The sequence below is a fragment of the Manis pentadactyla genome, chromosome 5 (assembly GCF_030020395.1).
Source record: "Manis pentadactyla isolate mManPen7 chromosome 5, mManPen7.hap1, whole genome shotgun sequence".
NCBI lineage: Eukaryota > Metazoa > Chordata > Mammalia > Pholidota > Manidae > Manis > Manis pentadactyla.
Genome location: NC_080023.1, coordinates 56,293,126 through 56,318,389, shown reverse-complemented (window position 1 = coordinate 56,318,389; position 25,264 = coordinate 56,293,126). Strand labels below are relative to the sequence as shown.

Genomic DNA, 25,264 nt, shown 5'->3' with positions numbered 1-25,264 from the left:
CAATAATGAATAAATCCACATAGAACTTAACATTTTGTAAGCATCACTTCCCAATGTGGAATTAGTCCAAATAATTTGATCTTGAATACACAATAAACAAACATCAAGAAAGAATGAAGAAACTAACAGAACATCTAAAATATGAGTTAATAAAGAGGAAATTGTGAATATTTTGACCCATTCTCATTAATTTTAAAAGTATATAAAATTAAAATAAGGATAATAATACTTGGTCATAAATTGTTAATAAACTCAAAAGTCTTGAGATAGCTACTATACAAAACAAATACTATTTCTCAAGTATGATTTCTCATATATTTAGAAAAGGCACAATTAATATCTGTTTTAGACAAATTTTCAAGCATTTTAGAATCTGTTCTATAGGCTATAGAATCTAAATTACTAAAGACATACAGAAGCCTAGAAGATCTAACAGGATATAAGCAATACTGAAACAAGGTTTTCAAACTTGAAGCTACAAGTTCTAGAAATCTCATAAAGTTCTATAACTCAGTTACAGAATATTTATCTGAGGTATTAGCATAGCCAGATTAAGAATGTTTATTGAGTATTCTAACAGACACACAATTGTGTCAATTACTAGAGCTAATTTGGAAAGACAAAATTTCTACAAACCCAGGCAAATGAATTCCTTCCCATGAACTTTAGATGATTATCTTTCCTTCTTTCCTTTTATGAAAAATAATGTGAGGACTGTGGCTTTCCCTTTGGTTAGAGTTTTCGTTTTTTAAAAGTAAATTTCAAAATTAAAGGAAAGTTACAAGAGTCTTAAAAAGAACTTTATTTTCTTCTCACCCCTACATACTGTAGTGTGTATTTCTGCAAACTAGGGCATTATTTTAGTACAGTAAAACTACCAGAATCAGGAAGCTAACATAAACACATTATTCTTCCCCATCCAAAGACCCCATTCAAGTTACACCAGTTATTGCAATCACATTCATTACAGTAAAGAATCACATTTGCATTTGTTTAGACTACTTTGATCTAGAAGGGTTCTCTGGTCTTTCCTTGAGTTCCATGACCTTGACATTTTTGAAGCCTATTGGCCACATATTCTGCAAGCTATCTCTCTATTTGGGTTTGTTTTTTTTTTTAGCAGAAATATCGTAGAAACGTTGCTGCCATGTTCTTGTTACACCCTATCCAGTAGAACACAATTTCAGTTTGCCCCATTGCTGGTCATATTAATTTTAACCATTTAATTAAATTGTCTGCCATTTTTCTCCACTGTAAAATTTTTTCCTAATAAGTAATTGTGGGAGATATGTTGAGTCTATGCAAATATTCTGTTCTTCATCATATTTGCACTTAGTAGATTTTGTATCCATTGATGATTCTTGGCTGAACTAATTATTATGATGGTTGTCAAGATGTAATTTTTCTAATTCCATCATTTTTGTATTCACTGATGGACAGCCCACTCTAAGGAAAAAATATTTCTTTTCTCTGTTTCTTTATTCATTTAACTTTTAATAACAGTATTGATTGATGTATAGCTTCCTATTTTGTTTAATGAATTATAATCTGGTACTATTGTTATTTCTTTTGATACTAAAATTGTCCAAGATTTGGCTAGTGGGAACCCTTTCACACTGGTTTCTGTACCTTTTTGACATGTTGCTATAATTCTTTGAGTGCATTCATACTTGCTGGCAGAACACAATGCTCCAAGTTTATCTTGTAATTAATGTGAGCCAGAGATTTAGATATTCAAGGCTGGAGTTCAGAGGAGAGATCAGGATTAGAAAGGTCATTTTGGACTCATGAACAAATGGAGAGTATATTTGAAACAAAGGAAGTGAATGAGAGTCACAGAGTAAATGTGATAAAGAAGATACCTGAAAGCTGAGCCCTGAGAAGTTGCTAGAGTTAGTGATTGAGAAAAGGTAAAGGATTCAGCAAAAAGTTTCTGAGTTGTCTTGTAATGAGCAATTGTTAAGGAGTCACGTAACTTTTAGTTGTTTTATGTTTCAAGTATTAGACATAATCTACTGCTGCCAAAGTAATGCTTATAGCATAGTGTACTGTAGATAGAACATATTTCCTTTGTTAATAAGCAATAATTTAAAGTGGAAAGGCAGCTGCAAATTTTTTCTTGGGGCACTTGCTCAGTAACCTTTTGAATTAGCTGTTTTAATCAAACACTAACAGTCCTGTGAATAATTTATGTAATAATAATGTCTGCGCAAGCCTTTACATCTTTAGCCCCTAAAAGCATGTTCTTAGAGTAGTAGGAACTGAATAAAAGTTTCATTCTATAATGTTTCATTGGCAGATATTTAATAATCAATCACAAAGCCATTTTATGTACTTGCAAATACTCTAGAAATCATTACTATAGAAGATATTCCTATTCATTTTCTTCAGCAGAATAGAGAAATATTAATGAGAAAAAAAGGTATTTCTTGAAATAAGGATCCCATATCCAAATTCTTGCATTAATATTTTCACTTCTGACCTACTGTGGGTTTTGATGAAACCACCTAACCCTTGTATAGAAAGAGCACAGTATTTTCTTTCTACATGTTGGAAGCTGAAAGACCTGATGGCATATGTGTTTTCCTCAGAACTCTCTGGTAGAGAGCCAAGAATAATGACAGTGGTGATTACAGGTGTGTTAGAAAACGCCTCACTTGACCAGCTGTTGTTTTCAACATAGCCCTATGATTGGCTAAAGAAAGATGTCATGTGACTAGCTTCAGAGTGGCAAGAACCCTTTTGAAACCATGGCCCATGCCTGACTCACATTTAAAGGATTAAGTCCTGGGAGGAGATTAACTCTGCTTTGTCTTTCATTTATTTTAGATGTCAGAGGGAAGATTCTAGAGTTGCATTCTAGGACCATTTCCAATAGCTGCCAACCAAAGTAGATGCTGTGTAATGAAGGAACCACCTCAAGACTATAAACTAAAGGTATGGAAAACAATAGTTAAAAGGATTAAATGAACATTTTAAAATTCATTTGTTTTCTTCCTTATGCCCTGTTATAGTTTACTATAGTATGATTTTGTTTTTAACTTACGTCTTGTGCTTACATCTTTAATCTGTCTTGTTCAAATTTCATTCTTTCTACTTGAACCTTTAATGATCAGGCATTTCAATTTATGGCTTAGAAGTAAACTCAGTCAATTTTAAAGTATCTTGTGAGGTTTCCAAGGTCATTAGTTTTGTTTGAAAATTTTAATTCAGTACTTCTCAAAGTGTGTACCATTAACTCCTGGGAATCCCTGAGACTCTACTGGGTTGTTGATACCAAAATTAAAGTAAAATTCATGGTTTTGCTGTGTTGACATTTGTACGATGAAACAAAATCAATGATGGTTAAAGCTGTTAACACCTCAGTGTGACCAAGGCTGCACCAGGAGTCAAACTGTTTGCTTTCAACACTCCAGAAAAAAAGAATTTTAGTTCCCTTAAGCCTGTTCTTGATGAAGCAGTAAAAAATATTACTTTCAAGAGCTACTAACAGACAAATCATGTTTAGACTTAGTTCTTTAGTGGAAATTAATTAAATGAATCTGCTACTTCAATGAAAACAAACGATTTGTTGTTTATGATAAAATTCAAACTCTCAAGTGGAAACTAGAATTTTGAAAACCTTGTATAATCCCATGTAAATTTGACAGCTTGCCAATACTTAAAACCTTTTTAAATGAGATTTGTGTTGATATTAAGGACTATGGTTTTTTATATTATATAATGAAATGTGTCAACATTTGGAAGATCTGCATGATTATGTGGATTTAGTGAGTTAACTTCATAATTAGCCTATGCATATGACTTAACAATCCACTCAAAATGTAATAGAAATTGATGTATTTTAACATAAAGTGTAAAAATTTCATTGATACGGATTCAAATTCTACATTGCAACAGCTAACATCTAGCTACCACTTTTCAACTTTTAGTGTAGAATCAAAGAATATCCACAATTATTTGAAAGGCTATCAAACAGTTCTGTGTAAAACAAAGTTTCCTAAAATACTTTAATCCGAACAACACACTAATACAGTAAGTTAAAAAGTAGACATAAAACAGGATTCATAATTTTTTTGAAAGTGGTTTTTAAAAATAAAAACACTTTAAATGGTTTATTATTTTAATTTTGTCAACAAATAAACGTTTTAAGTATCTTAGTTTTAAGTTCTAACACAAAGAAATAAATTGTCCACATAAGCCATACCTGTTTGGAATCCTCAACAGTTTTTAAGGGTATGAAATGGTCTTGAGATCAAAATGTCTGAGTAGCGCTGGTTTAAATCATTGCAAGGGAAAAGTCTTAACAGAGCTATGCAATGATAGGGTATTAATGTATGAGCCTTGAAGGTAGATGTTAAAAATTTATAAGCCCACAAAAAATCTTATCTTTTTCATTCATTGACTCAGTTCATCACATATATAACATAGTAATTATGCATCTAATGACTGAGCAGATCTGAAGTTGTTTAAGAAGTATGTTGGTGCTCTGGGTGATATTTTTTTGTTGTTTAAATAATATATATCTCCTGACCACAGGCATTTAACACAATCATTTTCATAATCACACTGAGGATCTCTAGTAGTATATATTTTTGATAATCAGAACTTTATTTGACCCTACCACAAATAGTCTTAGTTTTGTCATATCATGTGATTAAGACCATGAAACTATAATTATTTTAGAATAGAAAAAGACATCAGAAATCATGTTGTCCAAACTTTATTTTGGCAGCATGGAAACAGATGTCCAGAGAGGGGGTAAATAACCTTTGTGAGGTCAGTGTGTGATTGATTCTGGAACTGGAATCTGGTTTCCTAGTTAAATACTCTTTCATTATACTGCTGTTTATTCTCTTGAGATCTCTACTTTCTGATATATGAATCTTTGATGAGTGTGAAACACTGAAATGCAATGTTACATTCCATACTCCTGAATTGTCAATCTTACCCTTCTTCAGTCCACTAGGAGCGCCCAATTTTAAGTTAATGTTAATTTATTAAATTAGAAGTGAGAAGAGTCAATGCTGAAAATTTGGAACCAAATTTGGAACTTTATTTAATTTTCCAAGTAGTACTGTCCTAATTGCTGCTACTATACCTGTTTTGTAAAATGTATGTATTTTTTACATACATTTGTGGATATTCTTATGGATGGTGATTATTTGGGTGATGTTAACTGGAGTCCCAGGGACTGTAGATAGAAAGCATTCAAAGAGCTATGATCTGAGAACATTCTGAGGTTTATGCCTAAAGAAATGTGAGCATTGTAACCTTCAGAATTTATGTTCCTTTTCTCACTTTCTTTCTTTTTATAAATTGTTTTTTGCTCATTTTCTTCTTTTTCTTTTCTACTCCTCCTGTTTCTTTGTCCTCAAACCTAATATGATATTTTACATTTCAAAAATGTTCCATTTATTCAATAATTGTATCTGCCAGTTTTCACTAAAATCATCCATTCAGCCTTATATAAATGTTTCTTTCTTTGTAATATTTTTGTGCATATCCTTACAGCATTTTTTTCTTCTCTGTAAAATGTGTACAGCTTTCTCTGTGTGGGTTTTGCACATTTCCTAAAGCCATTATTAGTTATATCATTTTTGCTTTTGTGAAATAAGTGTAAATTTTATTATTATTTACACTTGACTAATACTGAAAAAGTTATTAAGTTTGCTATATTTATTTTTTGAATCAAGTCACTTTGAAATCTTTTATTAATTTAGCTATTTAATTCTTAAATTAACTTGTATTTTCTGTGTAGAAAATCAGTCTGCAAATAGTATTTTTACCTTCCAGCCTTTCGTTAGTTAAATGTCCTTAAAATTCCTGCCAAATCTTATTATCGTGAACATGCAGAAAACTGTTAAATGATATTTAAATCCCTCATTTTAACAATGAGAAAAAACATGACTCAGAGAAAATGATAACCTGTATTAATATAACCAATTAAGGTATGCATATTAATTTGTAATCAATTTGTACAATCCCTTTTAAATCAGGTTTAAGGTCATCTTCTTACTTGATATAAAATAACCGAATGGTTATTCATGGAGAACTAAATCATTCTCTTTTAAATCTTTACCTAAGTAAATTTGATAAAATTTTGGTTGTTTGTAATAAATTTCTGGAAGTTGTATAATAAAGATTAAATCCCTGTTTAAAACTGGTCTCTATCCTAAACAAAAGAGTAGATAAGAAATAATAATTTATAATATTCTAGATGTGTCATTAAGCATAAACTTCTCATCTTGCTTTTAATTAGGCATCTAACTACAGTTTTCATAAGGAAATTTTGACTAGCCAACATTGTGTTATGACTGGCTTCATTCATGAATCATGGGCATAAAGTAACTCCTCCAGTGAGAAGTACTTGAATTGTGCACAGTGATAAGGATACTTCAGGAATTAGTTCACTCGTTGGAGATGAATGAAACAAAACACATGGTTTAAAAGGGTTGTACTTTTAAATGAACTTCAGTGTAATGTGAATTTGGAGTGGAATAAGTAATTGGCCAGAGTTTAATGATAATAATATGTTTTTAGATGGGGAGTATAAGTGGGGAAGAAATTGAGAGATGAATGCAGGTCAGTGCCTGACTTGGGAATGGAAACGCCAAAGAACAAAGGTCGGGGAGTGGGGGCCTTTGGGCAATACCCACCCCTCAGCCTGGACATCGGCTTTGGTGTACTATTAACTTTGTTGTCTATGCCTGGTGCAGAGGCCAAGGAAAGTAAATCAGCTCTTTGATTTCCATTTTTAGCTCTCAACATCAGAAATCTAGTTGAGTTCCTATTTTGAATTATATCTAGTTCATGGGACTCCAGGGGAACTACTGAATTCATTCTAGAAAAGTTTCTTGGTAGTTCTAATTTGGATGGCTAAGGAGCAAATGAGAGCAATGTATTTCAAAGTCAGTGCCATTACCTGTCAGTAGTGAAGATTACTGTTTTGTGGAACATATATGTCTATCCATGTGTATAGTGTGCTGTGATATATTTTTATTGTGGAAAATAGTTAAAATTAAAAAAAAAATACAGCTGCACTAAGATGTGTCAGAATCTCCAAAATTGATCAGAAAATCTAATGCCCACAAGGCTAACTTTAGAGCATGGTATAGGAGGTAATATAGAAGGGGGGCCTTGCTGAGAATAGTCCACCCCCAGCAGGGAGGAATATTTTATCAATAATTTTTGCCTAGAATTACTGGTGCATGGTGATATTAATGACCACACCAACTTTACTGAGTTTCCTTTTGTTTTTAAATTCTTTATAGAAAATCTGCCTTCCTTATCTCCCGCATGCAAAGTAGACTGCTTCTACCACCCCTGATCCCAGCCTTGATGCGCTACTGATCTAGAGCAGTCATGGAAGTTCCAAGTTATTATATAGCAGAGTTAGACTCTTTTATCAAGTTGTCAATAAAGATGGTAAGCCACTTATGAATAATACAGAAGTCACTGCAGAACCTAAATCAGCTACCAACTCAGGAAGTAAAATGTTTAGAGGAAATGGCTATTCTGATTTTTTCTTAAGCTTAATTTATAAGAAGATTCCTTTTTCTTAGCAGCTAAGAAACACAGAATTCATACAGTTCTGGAAAGCTAACAATGCAATTTTTATGTATTGAAAATTTATTTTAACTTCCAAGATCAAAGTAAAATGAGGGGATAGATAGATCACATTTCCAACTTCCAGACATTGTGTACAGATTAAATATGAATTATAGTTCAGCACGGAATAAGACAATCAGCCAAGGAGTAGTTGGTCCCCAGCAACAGGTCTATACCAGGCACTAGAAGATATCTCAGAAGCAAAAGATCCAGTTTCTGTTCTTTAAGATTTTAAAAGCAATTGAAGAGACAAAACTAGAAATAAGAAGACAATAGCAAATAACACAAAAGTGCATATCTGCATATCTTTAAGGACAAAATTGTGTGCCATAGATTTTAAGTGCTAGAGAAGTCTGCCAGAGACGAAGTTAAAAGTTCTAGAGTAATATACCACTACAACTAAACTATTGATGATGATGATATATTTACTGAGTGATTACTCTTGTCAGAGTGCATTCTTGAAGATATGGAAAATAAGGCATCATTAAAAGACTTTTTAAATAGCCACATGATCAAAGTCATGTTTATGAACAATTAGTCTTTAATGAGCATGAAGGAGAATTGGAGGGAGAAAACAAGTCATGAAGTTCTGCTGGGAAGCTGTTACAATAGCCTAAACTAGATTAGGAAGAGGAAGGGATATATGGACCAAAGAAATAGTTTAAAATAGTTATCAAAAGCACTGGCTGGATATAGAGAATGAACTTGAGGGCTGAGCCAAGCATACATTTAAATTGTGAGTGTAGGTAATTGGGATGTTAGGTGGTGCCACTGACAAAAAGAAGCTTGGAGGCACAAAGATTTGTGGCTGTTTGAGATACCCGATTAGACTGTAAAATTATCTGAGAGCTAGGTGGTGTCATTACCATTTCACCTTTAGCAGTATAACAGAGCAGCCGTACATGTAGGTGATCAAGAAAATATTTTTTAGATGCCTGGCACATAGTTAAATGGTCAAGAAAATATTTTTTTAATATATGATTGAAGATAGTCGTGGTAAGATAATAAAACAAAAACTCAGTAGGCATCTACAGGACTGCAATTTCAGTAAGGGAGTACAGTGGTGATGCAGATTTAGAAATTGTCTAGATAGCGGGTAGTTCTATATATGAGAATGAATTAGCTCATGAAAGAAATTTGTTTTGAAACAGACAAAAATCCAGAGGACCTAGTATAGGAACCCCCTACTGGAGGTCTTAAAGGACTTTCTTCAACTTAAAAATTATGAAGAAATATAAATGCTTATTTTGTGCTTATGTCACAAAATAGCTTCTTTGGATTTAAGCCTGCCAGTGGACTTTATGGTGTGTTGATCAGTTTGACACATTATTTTTCTATCAAAAATACTAAGATACATCTAGTACGTAAGAATATCAAGTAGATTAGCCTGTCTTACTCAGATCTAGTATCATTTGATAAAGAAGAAACTATCTCCGTCTCTTTGATTCCAAATGAGAAACACCTAATGATTTTTTGAAAGTTACACTGGAAAATGTTAGTAAATCATATTCACAGTTAATGCTTTCTCATCTGGGAATGGTATATACCAAAACAATGGCAGGGATTAACTCTGAGAGGTAATGGGGAGAAAGAAGAGCCTAGAAGAGTGGGTATTAATCCAAGAAGACTGTAGTCATATCTTTAATGTTTAATTGTATTTTACAAGGAGGCTGGATGCATGATATTATTTAAAGGTATTAGAAACAAAAGCTTGCACTTTCTCCCATGCTTCTCTGAAAGAGCCAATAGTTCTGAGTAGGTCAAACCTGGATTTGTTTATTATTTACACTTTATGTTTTCCATTTCGGAGGAGAGTCTACCTAAGGCCAGATAATTTTGTACATAAATAATTGACCTAATCAAATACACATAAATTGCAACACATCAAAATATGATGAAAGCAAATGAACAAATGTCAGTACCACTGCCAGTCAAACCCCTAGTCTTTCCTCAGGGTGTCTAAGATGTCATATGCACCAATGACCTGACATCTAAGGCTGAACAACATGGCAACATCAACCAAGGAATTAAACATTAGAGATGCCTTGCTTCTTCTTAATATTCTTTAGAGTTAAAATACATGCAAAATGAGTTTGTGCAGTTTCCTCCCACATCTGTGCTGGTAACCATGGGTCTCACCCTGCTCAAGGAACATGAGCCCTTCTCTTCAAGGACACCATAGCAGAATAGTCTAGATTCACTCTAAATGTCAATAATTAGAGGTAGATAGGAAAAAAAACAAAGCTTGTAAGCTTGATTCTTCAAGCAGGAAATATTTCCTAGATTTTATCTCAAATATAATCAACAGAACTATGCAAGTGTTATCACACCAGTCACATTGTTTTCTGCACAGCTTAGGGCAACCAATCACAGTTTATCAAACTGAGAAAACCGAGCTCTCTAAATATCACTAGGACATCAATGATTGCATTCAACAAATTGATAATAAAGGTAAATATTTGCCTAATTCTGCCTTCATTCCCAGATTAAATGTTTCATACTCTATGCTTCCATAGAAATTTTTTTAAGTAATAAAAAATTAAGAGTAAAATTAAACTCTGAAAATATCCTAGTTACTCTCAAGTTTTATTTTAAATATTTCCTTGATAGCCCAAATAAATTTAGTGCCCCCAAATAGTTTACTCATATAACTTGAAACTGCACTTTCCATGAAAATTGTAATAATTCCACTGACATCTATTAGTATATAAGTGGGTGAAATAAGGCCGTATAATCTCTTAATCTAAATTATTAGTCAAAGCTTACAGGGCAAACTTGCAGTGAATCTACCCAACAAATAAAACACAGGAAAATGTGAATGGGACATGATGGAGTCCTTATATACATCACTTAGAAAATATTGGAATACATTAAATTCACATTTCACAAAATGAACAATTCTGAAAGCAAATGACTGTTATATACCTACTTTGTAAAATTCAATCACAAATGTTTGATTTAGGAGAAATTTCTTAATTCTACATTATTTTTTAAAGAGCAAAAGGATCAAAATGATTTTTAACCTGATCACCATTCTTTCTAAATTTCTTCTCTGTAGGGATCGAAAATTGATAACAAAAACATGAAATTTCATAGTGACACCTCCCTTTCCCCCACAACATAATATTTTTGGGGAAAAAAAACTAAATAAAAGTCAAACTAGTTTTAATTTAGAATATCAGAAAGTTATCATTTGAATTAAAATAATAAATTTAATCATAATTATTGATTCTTATTAAAACTCTTGAGCCTAAGGTACTATAATAACTAAAAAAAGTTACATAATAATGAGCTAAAAGAATGTTGAGGGAACAATGTATAATTTGAAGCTAGAAATATGGTTTGATATTATAAAACTGGATTACTGTTTCTGGAATATGTTATGAGTTCTTGGGCTTTTCTGTACTTAATATAAAAAACAAAAAACATTGGGTAAAAATTCCTTCTTTCTCATCTCCCATCCTTCCTTCCTAATTAGTAAGTTGGGGTTAGAAGTGAGCCTGATAAATTATGGAAATGCAGAAACTACATACATCTATAAAATATTCTATGAATCATATTTGTATCTATCTCACAAGGCTTTCACAGAGTTAAAGACTATCTTAGCACAATATGAAATGCAAGGTCAATAATACTTAAACTAATTCAACTATAGAATGAAATAAAACTGTGTGAATATTCACTGAGAGGAAACATGGCTTGTTTGACTTCTCTGACTCCTCGAATGGTCGCTACGGTAGTCAAATACGCTGCTGTAGCACCTTGGACTTCTATCACAAAGTATTTTATTATGATTTTTTGCCTGGTGCTGGTCTTCTTTGCTCAATTGTAAAGTCTTTGCAAACAGAAATTAATTTTGTTTGCTACAGTGTGTTTAGCAATTAGCACACTGTTTGGCACATAGTTGGTGTTCAAGAAATATTGTTTAATGACTGTATTCATGAATAAATGAAAGTTTGAGTCCAGTTTCTAAAAGAATCCTTAATTTGGAAATTTCTACAGATGGCAGAGTGGTTTGACTATTTTGGGTGATCATACAATTTGGAATGAGAACTATACAGATAAAACTGTTCAATAATTTAAAAATAAAAAGTGCAACCATTATATATATGATAAAATATTAATATAAATTTTCATTTCTCCTCATTAAGAATAGTGTGAAAATTTTTAACTATGTGGCCAAGAAAATATATCTGCAATATATCCAGATTGGATTCTTTCTTCTCTTGTTTTCCCTTTCTTCCTATTCTTCCCTCTCTGCTTGTCTTTCTTTTTCTGCTTCCCCTTCTCTGTCTTCTCCTTCTCTTTCTCTTATCTCTCCTCTTCCTTTTTCTTTAAGAGTTTGGGACATTAATTTTTATCCACATAAGATAATGCAGTTTATGTATGTATAGAAAGAAAAAAAGAGAAGAAAAAGAAAAGAAAGGAAGAAAACATAGTACAAGCATATATACATCATCAAAACTGTCTCAAAATTTCAGAACAGCTTTTCCACAGAGAGAAGTAGCCTTTCCTATGCACTTTCCCCTGAGGCTTCCAGAGAAGAATAAATGTTCAAGCAAGTAAGAATTATCAGAGCATCAGATTAGTGTTGGGTTGGGTGCTACATGTGGGGGAATAGAATATAATCAATCCACAGGACCTCAAAGTCATCAGTTTCAGTAGCTCTTACAGCACAGAACCCAGGGTGAATCTGGTGAAATAATAAAGCTTTCCTTTAGAAAAGGGCACACACATATATACAAGATATTTCAGAGTGATTTCAGTATATCCAACTGAAACATATCCGTGGTCCCCAGACTTAGTCTAAACACTAGATCTATCTCACTATCTATCGTCTATATATCTATCTATCTGTGCATCATCTATGTATCTATTTACCTACCTATCTATCTATTCATTCATCATCTGTCTAGAAAATGAGATCTAGAAATGTTATCTGCATTAGTCAGACGTACAACTATGAGGTAGCAGTCAATTCCATCACTAGAGTCCTAGCTTTGTGATTATGTATTTTTTTTATTCCTCATCCTGGAAAGGAGATTATAGAGGGGGAAAGGATTTTTCCTTTTGCATATCTCTGGCACTTTCTCATAGATATTCTTTTAAACCAATTGTCTCCCCTTCAATCTAAAAACTAGTCCGGCTATGTGCCTATGAATGATAGCTTCAGGTCCCAGGTCTGGTTAAGAAATCTTAGCACGAACGGGATCATGCTATAGGATTCCTGTGGCTATTTCCTCTGGTTCCTCCCACATCTTTGTTGATTCTCCTCAAGGAAATAGTTTTAGCTGTTCCATTTCCAACTAGTAACTTCATCATATTTTTAAGTAAGAAAATACCTTGATGACTAAGTTCATAGCATTGTGCTTCTAGTGAACGTTAATACCTTCCTCCAGGAAAGAAACATATCTTAAAAGCATTTTGGTAATGCTCAGAATGAAACTTCTATTTGTGACCCAGCAAGCTGCCAGCTGTACCTTTGACAGTTAATGGTACACAAGTAAAAAATTACTTGAAACCATATTGTGACCCTAAGACAGGATGAATACCAATAAAGAGAATGAAAGGCAATGATGACTTCTTTAGTCCAGGAAATACATCAGTTCTTGGGGAAGAATATTCCTGGACAACTGGATGCATTCATTGGGAGATTAAGCAAAAATGTAGATGTGGAGCTCCCAGTTCATCAGTTTGATGTAAGGGAATCAGTATGGAAGAAATGTAATCTCACCTACACTCACGAGTTATGCCCTTCATAGTTTTGCATTATGTCAAACTTATCTACCAGAAAGGTTTTTTGTTTTGCTGGGGTTTTTTTTGTTCTTGCTATTCATGAGTTTGGCTATTATTTGTTCATTGGCCATTCCAATCATCCTGGATATTAATTATCTGATCTATTTGATGATGGAGAAGCCCACATACTATCTGTGAAGGCCCAGGGAAACCCTTCCTGTATCACTTGTTGACGTAATATTATTGACAATCTCTGATTTTGCCATTTGATTTTGATGCTATCATTGTGCTCAGAGAAGTTTTTAAGAAAGGTTATCTTGGTAGAAGGATCCTTGGCACTAAGAAGTGTGTATTATTTTTATTTTTTCCTTATAGCCTACTCTACTGTCTACCATTCAAGATGCTTGTCAAGTTAGAAATCAGGTTCAAGTTTTCTTTTTAATGATAAGTGTTAGTCAATCAGTAGCTACAAATTGCTACCATAAAGCCCCAGGAACATACATTCTTAGACTTCCTCAACTATACAGATGTTACTAAGCCATTTATCTACAAGAGTTATTCTTTATGGAGGACTGGAGTTGAAAGTATCATGAACAAAGGTAATCTGTAAACTGTAAATATACTGAAAGTATAAAAGAATAATTTCTAAAACTTTGACTTGTAGTATTCCATTACATTACACAAGTAATTCCATTAAAACGGAACCTACTCATTTTTCTCCCAAGTGAAATAGTTTGTATATAGAATATTTTCCAATAACATCACCCAAAGAATGAAAATAAATGGATATTTTAGTATTAGATACAGATTCTCAGTAGTGCTGATATCAGTCAATTCACTTCAGTATAACAAACTTGCACATCTGCTATGTTCTCAATCTTTAGCTGGATGGGTTGAACACAGAGTATAAAAAACTAAACTCTACATATAAGAATGCAGAAATATATTTTATAATTACTTGTAAAATAACTTAGGCAGCAGTACTTTTAAATACAAAAAGTTTTCAATTATGAAGAGTACAAACTGAAATTTTATAAGATTTTGTGGTTTTGAAAATTTCTAGGATATAAAGCATGGTATCTTGTTCATCTTTGATGTTTATTTGATTCTACTGTTACATATTGGGAACCTCCAAATCTCTGAGGAGATTGTAAGTTAGTTCCAAAATCTAACTGTACTTCTTAAAACTGATGAATTGTTTTAGTTCAAATACAGATATTTATAAGCAAGGACATCATTTTAGAATTTTATACTTGAATAATAATAGAACATGTCTACAACAATGAAGATGATTATAATGAAAAAATTAAACTATTATATGGAAGTAAAGTAATTTCTCTTATATGTGAAATATATATTTTGCTTAAAAATAAAATATATTCCAAAAGAAACAATTAGGATCTGAGAAGAAAAATTATTGACTTGAACACTGACTCAACTCCAAGATCTACATTTTGAGATTTTTAAAAATTGCACATATATTATGTTTTTAGTTCCATAATTTAATGAACAGGTGGAAATTATCCATGGAGATTAGCTGATTTTATCATGAGTGTTCCATTTTTGTTGTCTCAGTTGTCTGGACAAATAATATGAACCAATTCTAATATATTAGAGAAAAGCCACCTAATGTGTTCTCCTTTTCCTTCAACCAATGACACACTCATTGTAGTCTACAGGATTCACTGTCTTCCTTAAGGATGTCATCTTTCTTCCATGTTATCACCTTTCAGCAATGTCACACTTGAGAACATGTGATCCTCCCACAAACCCCATAAGTTTTTTCTTCAATGGCAAAATATTATATTAATTGTCTTAATAGGTACAAAGTAAAACTTAAGGTGAGCCATCAAACTTTAGGCTACTAGTAAATATGAGGTAAATTACTTGTGATACCTCTATTTATTAGTTCATAAATATAATTTACTTATTGTAAAATCTGTAATTAAAGGGAAGTGTACATAAATCTTATATAGATTCTATTCTAAAAGTTATCTCTTTGAGTCCTTTCATTTATTTTGGACACTGAAGAAGCATCATCCATTCGGGAGCATCTTAACTTTCCCTTGATGTCCTGATGCAGGGTCATTTTACTGTGGACTTTTCCCCATTGGCATTCTGCATCACACACTCATTACTTTTGACAGATAATAAGTCAATCAACAAGGCAGCAAGAGAAACCAGTGTGGTGCCTGCCCACATATAGCAACCTGTGCTGAGGGTGCTGGGAACCAGTGAATTTCAATTTACAAGTAGTAATTTCATGTCTATAAGACAAATTACTGAGTTTCTGAGCCTTATAAGGAACATTTGTTTAAAAAAATCTTCATATGCTACATTAGTTAGTATCTAATACATCAATTTTTAATATATTTACTGCACTTAAAGAACTACAGATAATATGTTACTGAAAAGAGAACTGTATAAGCCAAAGAGTTGGAAAATACCACTTTTGAAGTGTGTTGAAAACAACTAGCAATAAAGTCTTGATCCTAGGGGGAAAAATGAAAGTTGAGAGAGAATAAAGTGCCTAATATTTTTGAGGGCTTTATTATGGGCCAAGCATGACTTCACTGAACTATTTTACTTATTCACCAAAAGCAGAAGGAGGGGGTAAAAAAAAACAAATAAATAGAACCTTTAAAATCAAATAGAAGATAATTTAAGAGAATGGCATAGCAGGAACAGTTCCTGAGGTGGATAGTAGAACTCTGTATTTCAGCTTTTGAAAATAAGATAGCTTCTGTGATCTTTGATTATAAAATGTTAAGTATCAAGTGACTCTAAGTGTCTTTGACTGTTAAAATGTCTTAGGAAATATATTTCATGTTAATGCCTTAGTAGAATATTGTAATGCAAATGTTGATATTACATTCATATTATATTTATAGTACTTTAGATAAAAGTGTTTTGTATAAATAACAAATAGGCATGCTTAAAGCTTTTTGTTTCTTTTTTCTCTTTAATGTCTCCTGGCTCTGATCCTTTAAAAGCACATCTTAAAATTGTAGTATCCATCCTGCAACTTTACTGATCTTCATTACAAGTTCATGTATCAGACTAAAATCTCTGTGGATAAATGCAATTATCTAAATTGATTATCAATACTGAGGAATACACGTATACTAAGATGGACTAATCTATTCTTGATGACAAAGGAGAAAAGAGGTTTTTTAAACTTTGCCTTTCTGGGGGTAAATAAATTCAATAAAGTGTCTCTTTAGAGTGAAATTGGATCATTTTAGAAATAGCTAATAGAGTCCTGCCATTTTGCTTATGACAAAAATCTTACTGAGCTCAGCAGCTTGCCGATGGTCCCATGACCATGGCGGCAGAGACAGGCACCCTGGCCCCTAGCCCAGGTCTCTTCCACATCACCGCACTTCATGGCTGCCTCGAAAGGACAAACATAACAATTCTAATGAAGTAAGAAATGCCATCGATGTACTCTAATATTTGGAGTCACACCTCAGTGCTGATCGTACTTGCCCAGCGGGACAGGTGAGGCCTTCTGAATCATCAGCAGCCATGTGTGCCCTCTACAGCTTGGAGCTTCTCTCTGCGGATATCAACAAACACCTCACTGTGTGGAACTGGCTGGCCCAAAATTGATCACATTCTTATCAGGGCTACAGACCTCAGTCACTAAACCTGTCAGTCTTGTTTCCGTTCTTATTGCCAGTGACTCTCATTATCTTACAGCCTCCCAGCCCTAACCTGACTGACACAGATGAGGTGGTGACTGCATAGAAACTGCCCCAGTCCTGGGTCCATAATGTACACGTAAGTATTGAGCTTCTCTCAGTCAGCTATCAACAAGGACAGAGGTTAAACAACTCCTGAGTCAGACAGGACAGATGTTGGCTGGTGCAGAGTGCTTTAAGATGAAAAGTTTTGTGTGTGTGTTATTGTATTTTGTGTTAAAGTTTTATTTTGTTGTTGTTTTCAAGTGTAAAAAGTTTTCAAATGAATGCTTGATGAAAATAAAAATATTCACTGATAAATAATTATTTAATTAATAAAATCAACTCTATGTGACATTTGTCATAATTAGACTCCAAAATAATTGATCAGTGAATTTAAGGTAAAGAAATTTGCAAGTATACTTACATTTAGGTAATTTCAGGCTATTGTTTTACAGACTCAGAAATGAAAACTGATATTTGATAAGAGTGATTTCATTCAAACACCTGCTTAGCCTAACCTTGCTTCTCAAAGAAGCCCTTGACCTCTCTACAGACACCAGTTTCCCACATGGTCTGCGCTATGTTTCAAACTTATCATGATTCTGTGATAATTATAATTGTACAATCATTTGATTTTGTTTTCAGTTAAATACTTTAAGCCTGTAATCTCTGGCACTCTTAAATGATAAGTGTTCTTGCCCTTCCTAATTTATTCTCAAATAATAGCATGAGTCTGAGAAAAACTGTCCATTTCATGCATAAAGCTTCCCACCACTGACCCTTTCATAATAGCATAATATAACATATTATCTGTACTTATTAAAAACAAACATTTTTTTCTTCTTCACCAAGCTAGTTAATTTGGAGAACATTCACTTTCTTAAGGCACTAGAGAATCATTTAAATTATCCCAGAGTGTAGGACAGACAAGATAAGGGCAGAGTAAACCAAATTGTATATTGGAAACAACTTACATGTTTAACTAACATATTTAACAGTATTCATATAAATATGATATGCTAACAATTTCAGCTTTTAAAAATTAAGAAAGGACTTCAAGTTCTATTATTTTTTGTTCAGTTCAGAATTCCATGCTTCTCCATCAGCCTGATTCTACTCTTCCCAACTTACAGTATCTTCTCTTCTCACTCAGTGTTCTACTTTGAAAGTATCATTACAAATCTGAAATTTCTACATTGAAGCCTCAACAGCTTTGATCCAGAGTTTATAGGTCTAAGGATTTTAAGTATCTTTTTAAAATGGATTCCAAATCAGTATTGTTTTTAACACAGATATTCTATCAAAAAATATGGATTGTGCCATAGAAATAAGAAGGTTAACCAGTGGATTCATTGAGATTCCTAGTAAAAGTATGTTCCCCAAAGGCAGAGTCTCTCAGTCTCAAACAGTAAATGAGTTAGACATTCTGTAGCTTCTTAGCAGAAGTTCTGCCCTTCTAATTGTGGTACAGTGGAAAGAGCAATAGCATGAAATTTAAATGTGTTTGAGATACAGTTTTGTTCTCATTTGTCTGGACAAGTCACTTATCTCTCAAGACTTGACTTCTTTTCTCTGTAAAATGTGGAAGGAGTTTAATAAATGGGATATGAGCTCATTTTTGTGGGTAAGCACAAGGCTACTTTATTGATTTATTACTTAGTTTATTTTGGTATTGTTCATTTTTTTCTTTGCTAAATTAAATAATTATGAAATAATATCAGATATTAATTTTTTTCTATTTTTCTATAATATCAGTAGTAAGTGGAAGTAGTATGTTGTGGAATTGTTGTTTTAGATGTACAATTATGTGTATTTATCATGCTGTGATATGGAACATTTCTCTCTGTAGGTCATGGTCAAAAACATTTTTAAAACATTGCATTAGATAGCCATAAAGCTCTTTTGAACACTTAAATTCTATGATTACAAAAGAGTTAGTAGCTAGTTAATATGGAGAACATTCACTTTCTTAAGGCACTAGAGAACCATTTAAATTATCCCAGAGTGTAGATTATTTTTTCAAGAGTCCCAATAGCTAGTGCCCCCCACAGGTGAGGCAGACAAGAGATACGGTTATCAGCAAATAGTCTTTAGTGGAAGGGGTCACATCCTTATGGTGCAATCTGAAACAAGTAAAAAAGCTTAAACAGGGTGCTATGTGGTGCCCACTCTATTTAAGGCTCCTCTGAATATAATGATTGAGCTTAGTCTTAAAAAGCTAGTAGGAATTAGTTGGGTGAGACAGAAGGGGTTTCTGGCCTGAGAGAACATAGCCCTTGCAAAGATCATGAGATTTGATATACACTCATGAACAGGTGTTAGAAATTATCAGATGAAATGGAGTGATCAGTCAGACTATGAAGAGCTTTTACACTAGATTAAAATCTCTGAACTTTTTATGAGGGTTGAGTAAAACTTTAAACATGAAGATATGATGAAATTTGCCGCATAGAACCATTAGAGTGGCCTGGAGCAGTGTGGTGGTTTTATTGTCCTCTGGGACAGTTGCAGAACTAAACGGAGTGGCAGGGAGACTGCCTGTGTACAAGTTGATTATTCTGCCTACCATGAATGTTCTACTCACATTCAGTGAGACCCTGCAGTCTTCCTTAGAGATTCTAATAAAAATTAATGTGAAATTTTTCTTCTACCTTCATCTTCTGTCTTAACTATTCCTGAAGCACAGCCATCCTGTTCAAACTACATGACACAGTGTGTACATTTCTGTCATCACTTCTCTGTATAGTTAATTATTTGTTTACAATTATGCCTCCCCAGGTAAACAGTTCTCTTTATTCCCAGTGCCAAACACATTGTCTGGCTCACAGTAGACTCTCAACATTTGGTGTTCATTTATGGTAACATATGCCAAAAGCCAGAAAACAGGTACTATGAAGAGAGGAAAGGCTAGGGGTAAATGAAACTTTCAAGTTTACCTTTCATTACATATCAATTCAAGAAGGCCTATGAGACATAGATATAATAATTGAGAAGGTAAATAAAAAGCTGAACAGTAGAGAGAATTCATATGAAGTAAACTTATGTTGGGGTACTGATGGGAGTTTATTGTAGAAGAGATTAAAGTATCAGATAAATTCCTAAAGACTGGATTTTAAAGTTTCATTTGTTATTTAACAAATGTTTGTTATTCTAGCTTATAGTGTACTAGTAGAGCATTATATATACACATAATATATGTACATATCTACACACAATATATACACCATATGTGTTATGTGTATCTATCGTGTGTGTATACATACACATACTATATGCACATAAAAAAATATATACACAGACATATATGTGAATAAAGCATAGTCTCTACTTTTATGGTACTCACAGTACAGAAAGAGACATGCTAAACAGCCAAGCAAACAAATGGATGTGAATTATAAATGTAAGCATGAGGCAAAGATTTTGTACTATTTTTCCAAAATTTTTTCTAATTCACTTCATTTCCTTTAAGAAGTCCTGTATTTGATGATAATTTGATAGTAATAACTGCTAGCTTTTTTTAAAAAATAGATTTTCAGATTATATAACATATTTATTGCCTGCTTTCGTTTATCTGCAGAAAAATGAAAGCTAACTTGTGAAATGCATTTTGAATACACTAAATATTGAAAAAATTTTTCACTGTGCTTAAAGAATAGCTTTGAAGATCTATAAATAGGACCTCTTAATACTATTGAGCAAATAGAGGCAAACAGCATAGAAACACTTTCTTGCCCAAGAAGATAAATCTATGCTGCTTTAAGCAGGCTTTTACAATAGTCTTTAAAACATTTCCCTCTTCTGCTCCAGCAGAAGCAAGCAAGACCACCCCCCAACCTTTCTGGTTCAGATAAGCCCCTGGTCACCCAGGTAATTACTCACTGATATGGAGATGAACTACAAATCTCCACCCCTGAGGAATGCCTGTTGGTATGTCGATGCACTAAAGCCAGGAAAGATATTCTGGAAATACTACAGTTTTACCCACACAAGGATTTTGTGTTTACCTCTAAAGAGGAGACATTTCTTGAGTTCATTGAAAATGTGGAAAGGTGAAGGTACTTGTCTCAACCATTTTATCTGATAGTATCCCAAGTACGAATCATAATATCCCAAGAGTTAATAAGCTCTTTAAAGTGACATGATATATAAACAATGAAAAACTGAATTAATCTTTCCTCTACCTCACCAGTAGTGGAAATGATGGCCAGTATGACCTAAAGCAACTAAAGTTTGAGACTGGAAATTTAGGTATAATCAGGGATTAGTAACTACCAAGAAGAAAGATGATTATGGAAGGATAAACAATAGAGGGAGGGGAAGGTAGGTGGTAGGGTCATAATGAGGCAGGAAATGCCTCACTGACTTAGTAGAGAGGAGAGCTATTACAACATTATCTGCTATAATTATATTATCTATCCCTTAAATTAAATAAACATTATTTAGAATGGAATCTACCTGTTAGAATTGTGTTTTCTTTAATTCATATGCTAATATTGTATTTATGATATTTAACTAAGCTTATCTGCATTAGAAGAAAATATGTAAGAATTAGATTTTAAATCCCAAAGTATACTTAATGAAATATGGCTATTATTATGTATACAGCTATAAAAGAAGTTTTCTTTCTGCCTCTAATTCCTTTTCAAAGTTTTCTTTGTAGGCAGATATAATACTATAATAAATTGATTAATGAAATTTCATGAAAATATATAAGTAAATTTATATTGACCTATTTATGGAAATAAATGTAGGATCTATCAGAATATGAAGTTCAATAGTGGACCCCTAGTAACCCTGACAAAATATAATATTTACATTGTTTAAACCGTATATACATCATATAAATTTCTTTAAAAGCTTAGATGTGTAAATTCAATTATTGTAATGTGATTCCATAGCTACATAGTATGCCTTTTCAATCTATGTGAATTAGATGATTTTGGTATAGCAATTATCAACAAAACACTTAATGTATACTCAGACCTTCAAAAAATAGCTATTTGAAAATTATAAATAGAATGAAATAGCATTTGGGTTGCATTATAGTTTAGTTGATTCACCAATGAAAAGGCAACTCAGCATTTGAGAAGAAAATTCCAAGAATGAGAAACTCTTAAACTTCTTTGTATGCAGCATTCTAAATTACTCATTGCATCTTTCACACATAGCCCTTCAGAAATGTGAAAGAAAGATTCAGGGATGTGTTAATTTTGTTTATTTGATATGCAGATTACATTAGTAGTTGTAAATGAGAAGATTGTTGAGCTCCTTTATCTAGGACATTTACATTTTAATCATAGCTCCTCCCTCTGAACTGGATTGCAAAATACCACTGAAACACAAACCTTTATAAATCAGTCAGTCATCCTAAACTAAGGAAGAATGCTGGATGCTTATTGGAAGCAACTGCATTTTTAAAATACATACTTATTGATTTAATTACTTATTTTACCAGTAACTGCATAGCAATAGAACATTTTGTTCAGTATCTGTGATATAATTATATATATATATAGATAGATAGATAGATAGATAAATAGAGAGAGAGAGAGAGAGAGAATAGAGCTGGTATTTACTGCAATAATCAAGTATCAAGTTTTTTGTTAACAGTACTTTGTATAACTACCTGTTATCGAACAGTAGACAAAGCATTGACGATATTTTAGGGATGGCATACCAAAAATGTTCAATATCAGCAAATACACAAAATATTTGTAGGGAGCATATGTGCTTCCCAGTTTATGAATTCTTTTTCAATTATCAACACTATTTTAACTCTTGATTTTGTCCCCTAAGAGATTCTCTCAAACTTAATCACAAGTAACAAAAGTGATTTCCCAAGGAACATTTTATACTGTGTTGGATGAAGATGGGTAAAGTTATTTTAGCTGAAAGAAACAGGCCTGAGTTAATAAGAGAATCTATTGAGAGTCTGTTGGGCTTTCTCATAAAACTAAAAAAAAAGGAATTGACATGGGAGTTATGGACCTACGATGGCTTCAGTCAGCTGGGGGTGTTATGCAGAAGGAGAATTGAGACTGATATGCACTTTCTTGTAACTTAGCACTTTTCTTTTCAATTTTTCTTATGTCAGTATTTGAAAAGAGAATTCCTGGGTCATATTTGAGGAAAAGGGTAAATGTCCTGCCTGTTCCCTGATCTGAAGTACAAAAACCTAATGGAAAAGTCTTATTGTTCTCCTTACTGTCAGATGATATGTGTTCTTATGTGTCTACAGTCTCAGGGGACAAAATAAAACCTCAGGCCAGGGATTCTGGGAAGTTATTATGGATGTTCTTACGGGTCTTATTATTATTATGTATCCAACGTTGATTTATGTCCTCCTTGTCTTTGGGAAAACCTGACAAATTGTGAATTGGAGGCCCATTGTGATTCATTCATATTAATACTTGAACTTTTTCAAGTCAACAATAATTCCTATGCAAGAGCCTTTTGTAAACAGAAAAGCAGAGGTCAAACCTCTGCCCCTTAAGAATTTAGAATCTTAGAGAAATAAACTTGATGCACATAAACAAAAAAGCATGCAATCAAGGGCTGAACAGTGCAGTAGACTATAGAATACAAGTGGATAAGACAAAACAATGCCAGTAATATGCCAGGATGCTTATATATTATTCCAGGTAGTATTTGATAATTTGTATACCTTTTGTCTATATAGTATCCTTGTAACACTTTTACTATCATTTTCACAATTACTAAATTTTTTAAATATTCAAAGTAATATGATGAACTCTCTATATTTATATTATTATTCTTTACTGAAATTTATATACTATAATATTGACCAGACTTATAAAGTCAATTTTGCACATGCATACAAAAACATTTTTATGGAATTATTTTGCTTATCTCGTTGCAGTGACTTTAGGCTCTTCACTTTCGCACTCTGGGTCTCATCCACACTGCTCTTTTCTCAGTATATGCACTTGCCAAGCTTCTTACGTACTCATGCTGCTTCTGCCTGTGCAGCTCTTCCTTCCAGACCTAATTACATAGTCCTTCAGATTTTGGGTTAAATGTCTTCACAAAATTCTCCCCTGAGCCCACACTCTAGCTAAGACTTCCCCGTTACATGGAGAGAAGAGCACTTTATATTTTCCTTAGCATTTTTCATCATGGTAGTTATAAGCAAATAGCTATAATATTTTTAAATGTCTGTATCTCCCCCTGGGGTTGTAAAGCCTATGAGTATTTCTGGTTAACCATTCCACCCCCAACCAGTAAAAATTTTCCATGAAAAGTTTTTGAATGAATGAAAATGTCAGAATTCTTTACCTAGGATAAAGCTGAGGATCTGATTTCAAAGAACTGTTAGAAATATTTTGTAATTAGCATAACAAGCATTTGTAATTAGCACATCAAGAACTTCCAAATTGCATAAAATATAGACAAACTTCAGTGGGGTATACTATCTTCTTTCTAAATGTCTTTGTATACATGTAATACAAAAGCCTTTGTAAGGGCTATCAAAATTTGAGTTATAATAGACCTTGAATTGAATCTTTCTTGAAGTTTCAAAGAAAAAAACACAAAAACCCTGCCATATTCTTGGAAGATACTTGAGGCTGTGAAACTAATATTTAAATACTTGTATTAGTTTGGAAGGTTTCAATTGCACTTAACTAAAAACCCAGCCTCAAGCTGGCTTAAATAATAATAAAACATATTACTTAATATAACAGTAAACTAAAGGCAGACTGGTTTTAGTGGTGTTTGATGCAACAGCTCAAATGTGTGATACGAGGTCCAGGTTCTTTCTGTCCCCATAGCTGTTCTTGTGAGTCAGCTGTGTGCTCAAATGGGCTCCTCTAAGAGCTGTAGGACAATGGCTGCAGTCCCATATGTCACATCAACATGCAGCATCCCAAAGAAAGAAAAGCAGCCATCTTTCAGTTCAACTTCTTTTATAAGAAAATAAGTGTTTCCTAGTAATCTCCCAACTAATTACCCTCACACATCATTGGCCAGAATTGAACTGCATGCCCATGCTTGAATAACCATTGACCAGAGGAATGAAACTATCCAGATGAACTGACACTAATTACCTGGGGGTAAAATAGATGTAGGGATTTCTTTTATGGGAATTTTTGCCCAAGGAGAATGGTAATTATTAGTTCTTTTTATAATTCAGTGAATGGAAGATTAAGAGGTAAACACTAGCCACAAAGGTACTTCAGTGAAGATGTACAACTTTCGATTCAAGATAATAT

General features: G+C 33.1%; 1 protein-coding gene across 2 annotated transcripts in view; it reads left to right on the top strand.

Moving 5' to 3' along the window:
* The first annotated feature begins 2,780 nt into the window (after window positions 1-2,780).
* Window positions 2,781-25,264, top strand: part of LOC118928680 (transmembrane protease serine 11F) — a 91,611-nt gene continuing 69,127 nt past the window's right edge. For both annotated transcript variants that reach the window (XM_057502283.1, XM_036918144.2), the window contains exons 1-2: window positions 2,781-2,937; window positions 17,050-17,130. In XM_057502283.1, the coding sequence (XP_057358266.1) occupies window positions 17,123-17,130 (8 nt within the window). In that variant the 5' untranslated portion in view covers window positions 2,781-2,937; window positions 17,050-17,122. The remainder of the gene's footprint in view (window positions 2,938-17,049; window positions 17,131-25,264) is intronic.